The sequence below is a fragment of the Thalia democratica genome, chromosome 1, assembly GCF_965202585.1.
Source record: "Thalia democratica chromosome 1, ktThaDemo2.hap1.1, whole genome shotgun sequence".
Taxonomy (NCBI): Eukaryota; Metazoa; Chordata; class Thaliacea; order Salpida; family Salpidae; genus Thalia; species Thalia democratica.
Window position 1 is genome coordinate 104,756,318 of NC_139165.1, and position 8,360 is coordinate 104,764,677.

Below are 8,360 nucleotides of genomic sequence, written 5' to 3' on the forward strand. Positions count from 1 at the left end.
TATATGTTCATTGTAAACAGAAAAAAAAAATCTTAAACAATAATTTGTTAAATCAAACTTAAAACAAATCAAAAACTGTTTTTTTCTTAAGTTTTTTTAACTATATATATTTTAATAATAACACTTATATCACTGAATTTTTAAAATAAATAAAAACAAATAAAATTTTAAGTTTTTGTAAACAAATTTTAAAAATCTTAAGACAAATTGGCTAGAAAAAATTAAATAAAAGACCTAAAATGAAAGACATTTTTGTAATCGTTGAAATAAATATCTTTTTCTCATATTTAACTTTATCTTATATTTATATTAAAATCGACAAAAAAAGTTAAAACTATTATGAAAATACTTGCTATAATTTTTTGAGGATAGACATTAACTATTAATAGTAAACACTAAATTTATGAATAAATGACTAAGATAATAGAAGAATTTTTTAAATGTATCATTTTAACAGAAATATTACTTTTTATTTACAAAGTACTTCTACTATATAACAAAATATTTGTATGGGACACTAATATTTCTAGTTTTTAATTAAATTGAAAACAGTCAAATTAATAATAGTAACATCATTTTTATTATTTTTGCTGCTAAGACGTAAAAAATAACTTTTTAATATTTAAAACAAAATATTAAAATGAGATGGCAGCTAACTATCACAATTATTCAACACAAATCTTTTGTACAACCAACAATTAAAAAAACAGTTTTTAACTCAAGTTTGTAATTCTATTGATACAAAACACCGACTTAAGTTTTATTTTCACACAAAAACCACTTTACAGCGGTATTTCAATGTCCTCTTTGTTAGCAAATTCCTTTTCAACATTTTTCCAAGTGTTTTTTCATTTTGGTGTAAATTCTGAAAGTTTGTTATTATAAAAAACAATTCGTAGTAAATACCTTAAGTTACCTGAATAACTAAAGAAACTTTAGTATATATTTTGAAAATATTTTTAGCACTTATTTGGTGTTGTAGTAAAAAAAATTATTTAAGAGAGCAAACTTCACTTTCTTAAAAATACTTTTTATAGTACAAACTTTGATTTGAAAAAAAAAATTTGATAAAAAGCTAAGTAAGAAAGTTTACAGCATAAAAACGAAACTCTTCCTTAGCCTAAACAAATTATTTTAATTACGAAAACGAGACAGTTTTAACATAAAGCTGTACACAATAAATTATGTTAATTTATGTTAAATTATGTTAACACACGCAGCTTTAATTTAATCCTCATTTCGAATGAGTGTCGCTTAATATACGCTTACTATCGTATTTAAGTTCATTACAATAATGCAGACATATGATTTACATGCAAATTATACTATAAGCTTACGCATATTGTATCAATTTTCTCCTATTTATATATATATATTTATATATATATAATTTTAAATATTAAATTTTTACCCATTTACTATAAACTAAAACTACACTTAGCAAAGATTTTCTGTAAGAATAGTTTTATGTAAGATACATTTTTTGTAGCTAACGCTAGTAACCTTATATATATTTTTTAATATTTGATTACTGGCCAAACTTTAACATTGTGGTGTTGCTACAAGATTTATATTGAAGTATGTATTAAAAAAAATTTACTTAAGAAATTATTAATTAAAAACTTTTTGTTTATTTAATAAAATCAACTTACATGATAATTTTATCGAATAGTTTAGCCTTGAACTTAACCTGCTCAAGTCTAAGTAAAAAATAACAAAACATTTTTTGTCGCTTTTTAAAACGTGCTTCATTATAATGCAAGGGTATAAAGTGACGTAATATTAAAACTTCCTGTTCAGCAAAATTAAGCATGAGTAAGTTTTTGTTAAACTGGTTTAAAACATATGTGTTGCATAAGAAAGTTCTTGAACAAAAATATTTTAAACTTGTAAATGTTTGGTGTCGGGTACTTGTCAAAAGCTAACTAAATTATCTAATTATTTTTTCTAATTTTAGCCTTTTATTATTATATCAAAATAAAGTATTTAATTTTCTTTTAGTAATATTTAAAGTGCTAGTCTTTATAAAACATGATTAGATTTGAACAATAATAAAGTTGTTATTTGTTTCCATTTTCCTACTTACCTTGTGTTACTACCAGTTTAGGTTTTTTCCCAGCTCGGAAAGTATTTCTTTTCGGTAATCGTGTGAAAGGTGTTTTCCTTATTTCGTCATATTGTATCGAAGACTCACTCTCAAAACCTTTTAAAAATAGATTTTCAAAAAAAGTTATAATATAACATGTTATTTTCGATTTGTAATATTTAAAGTATAACAAGTTTTCAACACTATAACAGTTTTCAACACTATTATATTAAAAGTTAGAAATAAAAATTAAAATAAAAATACAATTAAAATTTAATAAAAGTTCAGTATATACTTTTTGTTGCTTAAAGTTAACAATATAATATAAAAGAAAACTAATTCACAGATTGACTTTTCAACAATAAAAACATTATTGTTCTATAATATACTACAATATTATTTATATTAAAAACGATGAAAATTTAAACCAGTAATTAAACAAAGAATTTTTTAAACTAAAAATATTGTAAATATATTCACAACAAAAAAGTTTGTCTCACTTTCATTGAAAACAGATTCATCCCTACCGTCCTGAGAGCACTTGAAGCTGATCTGTGGCGATGGTGACGTCATTTGTGATGACGTAACACCATTTGATGACGTAATAATGGAAGGCTGACCGTACGATGAAGTAACAAGCGAGGGTTGAGTTAGGTAGGTGTTCACAGTTGAAGGGCTTGTTGAAATTAATCTGACCGGTTGTTTATTGCTGCCTTCAGTATATAATTCACTTCCTGAAAAGTTTTTTTTAATTAAAAAAAGCTTAACTGTTTTTTAAGTTGAATAATTGTTTGAAAAAAATTTGTATAGTACTGCGGAATAAAACGGAGAAATGTTTTCAAAAACTGTTTTCAATATTTTCAGAACAAATTAGTTGTTTAGAAATAAGTCTCTGGTTTTTGAAAACTTTACAATACTTCAACTTGAACTTGCGTTCAGCAGTAAGCCATAATAAATTCTGTTTAAAACCAAATACTACGTGCAATGAATACTTTAAACAGTTACGTTTTCCCATGATAACTCAATAGCCTAACTTTGTTGCATTCTTAAGCATTTGATTTTCACCTACTTTTTTCGCGTAGAGATAAAAAAAGTTTGAAGTTATTATGTTGACATACTGAAATATTGATTTTTAAAATATGTAGTAAATAATAAGTGCACAATTTACTTTTTAACTAATTACGCACTTTAGTTAAAATTTATAGATCGCTAATTTGTTGTTTTACGAAAAAAAAAGCAAAAAATTATTATTTGAAGCAAAAATAGTCTTTAAAATTATAAAGTTTTAATACATTCATGAGTAGTTTTATGCTTATAAAGTATTTAATTAGATGTAATTAAAAACTAATATAAAGACTAATTAGAACTTAAGTACATTTAAAAACACAAAGACAACCACATATTTGTTTAAATAAAATTTTGTACTTAAAACAAACGAGATTTATTGACTATATTGTATAGCACCCTTATGGATCAAATAAACTTTATTAAATTACCAGTTTGTGTGCTGTTAAAAAGATCTATTTAACCGTTCTAAATTCAAATTCAATCTAAGCATTTATCTTAATCTAATTTATAAAAAATAAAACTTTTATTGCAGTTTGTATAAGAAAAATGTTTTTTGATGTTAATGGTTACAGGTTTTAAGTTTTAGAATAGAAGTTAAATCAATAAACTGTTAAAATTAAAATAACATATCATAAATAAAAGCTCTACGTCGTAGCTTTTAGCTTTAGTTTTAATCCAAAATGTTTTTAATGTAGAAAAAACTTGACTTTTTAAGAAGTTAAAACTTTAAAAACTTTATTATGAAACAGATTATCTTTTTACAATTCAAATTATCTCTAAAAATGAAACCTTTTGTATTTAGTCTTAAAAAAATATATTGGTGTAGTTGATTAAATTTTAATACAAAAGTAGTTCAGTAGCAAATTTTATTGTAAACACAGAATTCAAAGCAATTATAAATATTTTGAATGTGACAACTTAGATAATTTAAAGTTAAACGAAAAACACATGTACTTCTATAGTACATAACATATGAATTTATTCTTTCAAGAACTTATTTTACATACTAACTTTTGGTCAAAGACCTCATCAGTGCATGAATAAACGTCAGTGCTTAAATTTAACCAAAACATATAATAGTACATAACATATATTAAAACTTTGGCTTATTTTTTTATCTAGATTAGTCGTTCTAATTTACAAGACAAGAATATTGTGCAGTTTAATCTACTCACACTCAGGGTTTACTAATAGTTTTAAGTTTTTTAAGTTTTAATTCTAATAAGATTAAACTTTAAAAATTAAAAAAAAACTAAAATTGTTCACAAACAAAACAACAAACACACAAAAAAAAAGCTATTGAACTTTATTTTAAGAAGTTTTTCATCAAAAACTAGTCCTCATACTTAATAAAAACAGGTGTGAAAATTAACACAAACATAAATATTATAAATAAATATTCTATTTACAAATTAGTTGTTCACTTATATTGAGAAAATTACGCTGATACATTACTTTTACATTATTATTCTTTTTCATGCACAGAACAAACTTGAAACACTGTAAAGGGAGTTTCTTCTAAGTGTGCCGATTCTCACGTCATTATGACGTATCTCGTATAAATCCTGTGATCTGATTGGCCAATCTGGACTCTCTCTGTCAAAAGACTTTTCTAGTTCTTGGGCTGTAAAAATGTAGTAAATATTAAAAATGTTACAACTAACTCAAAAAAAAGGCTCACAATAACAAAGAACCAGAAAATTTAAGCATAATATTTAAAAAGTATATATACTACAGTTAAATAACCTAAAGTATTTAAATTGAAAACATAAATAATTAAGTTAAAAACTAGCTATTTCGTGTATTACTTTTGTTATCTAAAATTAAATCATACAACCTAATTAAGTATAAAGGTTAAATTCAAAGACACCTTTACAAATACACAAAGTTTTTGACGGGTAGTAAATGCTAATTGTTTTTTTTAATCATTAAAATGCAAATAAAATCATAAACATTTAGTGTAAAAACAAGTTTTTTATTTTTTTATTATTTTAGTTTTTAACAAAATACAAACAATTGAATATAAAACGATTTATTTATACTCGCAGCATAACTATATAAAAAACATTAGTTTTCAAGTATTTTTGTACGTTTAAATGAAAATGAGTATAAAAAAATATTTAACTTTACTTAAATAGACAAAAACTAAAATTTAACATTGAATTACATACGACTTTTTACAAAAAGTCCAATTACTTAAAACAGAAAAAATGAGTATATTGTTTTTTCCTACCTAGTTAAGCAATTATTTCTGGTTAGGGCATTGGAAAAGATGCATTTATAATTCATGAAAATTATAAAAAGAACATAGAGGCTTGAAAAGGTTGTGTAAAATCACAAAATAAGCCTCAAAAACTTTACAGTTTGATTTAAATTTTGTTAATAAAAATAAATTGGACCACTACTTAAACGTTTCAACCTTTTGATTTTGTTAATTAGGTTTATTAAAATGTTTTTTTTTTGCTTTATTTTTTTTAACTTGCCCGCAAAACGTTTAAAAGTTGTACATAAGTTTGTTTGGATCGCAAACATATTACAGCTTAGGTATTTCAAATACTACACAAAAACATTTATTTGTCTTATATAAAAAGTTGTTATAAAACTAAAATCAAAAATTTTCTTATACATTTGTTTTCGAAAGTTTCTCTAAGTTTTTTGAATAAAAATAATTTCATCAATTTCTTAAAGTTTTGAACAAATTGTTTTTGTTTTACGGTTTTATATTATTTTAATTTAAATATTACTTAAATTTAAAAACGTATTTATTTTTCTTTTTAAAATATCATATATTTAAGAATCACTACTCTAAAGCTTTTTAAAGTAGAATCTATAAATAATTAAAAAGTAAACTAAAGTTCCATAAATTTAACTATTAATATAATTTACAATTAAATAGTAAACTAAATGTCAATAAGTTTGGATCATAATTTACAATAAAATTATAAAAAAAAATTATAACTGCTTAATGATTTTTATATAAAACTGTTAAAATTGATTTTTAAAACTTGAAAGTTTTATGACATGTAACAATAAAAAAGTTTAAAAGCTTGAAGCGTTTCATAAAAACAAAATAAAAAAATGTTACAAAATTTATGACATAAGCATTGTTTTAAACATCTTCTGTAATGTCTGTACATATTTACTTTTACGAAGTTAACAGCTAATCAGATAACAACTGTTCTAAATTTCTTCGATTAATTATAAATATATTACTGCTTCTTAAATATTTTGGTTCTGTACATTTAATAGATTTTTTTAAAATAAAATATTCAAAATTGTTCATAGCCTTGTTGCTTTCAAAATATAATTTAATGATAAAGTTTTTATGTAAAATTTATACAGAGTACGCAATAAACTTAAGAAAAAACACACTTAAAACAAAAAGAAGCTTCCTTGAAATCTATAATATTTTTAATTAATTAAGTGTTGAAAATTTTGAAAGCAAAACTTTTTATATATTTGTATAAAATGATAAACAAAATAAAACAATATTTGTGTTTTGCTACTAAATATTATATAAAGTTATAATTTTTTTTTAGTTTTTAAAATAGTCTACAAGCAGTTTAAAACTTTTTCCATCCGTAAAAAAGAAGCTTATGATCAAAGTAGTAAAACCTTTAAAAGTGAAGCTTAAAATAATGTATTTTTATCATATAAACCAGAATTTACTTACGTTAAACTTATATATTTACACAGTATGCTAGTTAAAACGAAACAACTTTTTCATTGTTCTATCATTTATTTGAAAAAAAAGAATAATTTATTGTTACAAAGCTCATATTACAAATATAAAAACTAGCTTTTTAAACTTCCCTACCAAAGGTAAAACTTTTATCATATTTATCGCAACTGACCTTTTTTAACAACCTCATTGAATTTAATCTCGGAAGGATGGAATTCCTTGTAGCTACTTTTCCTCCCATCTTTGTACTCCTTGTTTTGACTCCTGCAGTGATAGTACCATAAAGATAGTAGAGCGATGAACGTGCAAGAGTTTGTTATTATCAGTATGAGTATCAGTTCGTCTGGAAAAATAATTAAAATAACTTCAAATTGAATTTAATGCCGAAATTAACTACTTTAATAGATTTTATGTCTAGAAATTTATTTATAACATAAAACAATAATATACAAACAGAATTACTATTGTATATAATATTAGATTTATATTTAAAATAATTTTAGCTTAACTTTTGCTGTGATTTTTAATCGATTCTTATCTTTTCATACTAAAATAAATTTTCAGTACTTTTTACAGTGTTAAAAATTATTTAAAATTTGCCAATTAAATGTTGTTTTATTTATAAACATATTTATTCTGTTGAACTGTTTTATAAAAATGTTCAAATGTTTAAAGTTTACAGTTTATTAATAGCAGTTTACTAGTCAAAATAAATTTAGCTTCATAACATTTTCTAAATGATTAGACTTATTTCGTCTCTTAGACATTTATTTTATTTCAATTGTTATAGCACTGTATATAAAATAAAGGCTTTTTAAAATGTGGTCTGAAAAATATATACTATTTAACTCAAGTTTGTACTTTGTTACTTAGAATTTACAATAGTTTAAATACTTTAAACATTTGAAACAAATAATTTGATGTTTAGCATGCTTAAAACAGTTTTTCAATAGATTTAAACTGTATAAAATTTTCAAAACTTCACCTTTAAAGCCTGCCGCCATGCTAAAAATTTCCATAGTGTGCTTTTTGCCTTCTACATATATCAGCATGAAATAAATTCAGTAGTGATGAGTGAAACTTTTTTATAAAGCTGATTTTTACTTTTAATTTTCTAGCAAATAGATTTTAGTCTTAGGTACAGATTGTAGACAGCTTATAAAACTAATTATAAGTATTTTAATAAAAAATATATTTATAACCACGTATATTTATAGTGAGTACTAAATAAAAAAATATTGCTCTTTGTACCGTACAATAAATAAAAATAAAAACTTTTACGGTATTAATAATCGCTTGTTATATCTAAAAAAGCAAAGCTATAACATATACTAGTAGAGTCTAAAAAAATTAAATATAAAATGTACATTTTCGAAAATAATTATCAATTGCTCTAAAAATTTATTTTGCTGCTTTTTAATTTGATAAATTCGTTTCTAATCTGAAAACAAAAGATATAGTTATTAATTAAAACTTATTCACAAAGATTACTACTACAAGTTGAAAAACATAATGATACTAATA

General features: G+C 22.8%; 1 protein-coding gene across 1 annotated transcript; it reads right to left on the reverse strand.

Moving 5' to 3' along the window:
* Positions 1-516: 516 nt before the first annotated feature.
* LOC145847239 (uncharacterized) lies at positions 517-7,952 on the reverse strand. The gene is made up of 6 exons (XM_082953539.1): positions 7,822-7,952; positions 7,009-7,179; positions 4,647-4,778; positions 2,587-2,820; positions 2,087-2,203; positions 517-865 (listed from the first exon to the last, which is right to left on the reverse strand). Exons 1-6 carry the CDS (start codon positions 7,886-7,888, stop codon positions 849-851), a joined length of 738 nt encoding a protein of 245 aa, XP_082809665.1. The 5' UTR covers positions 7,889-7,952; the 3' UTR covers positions 517-848.
* Between the last annotated feature and the right edge of the window lie 408 nt (positions 7,953-8,360).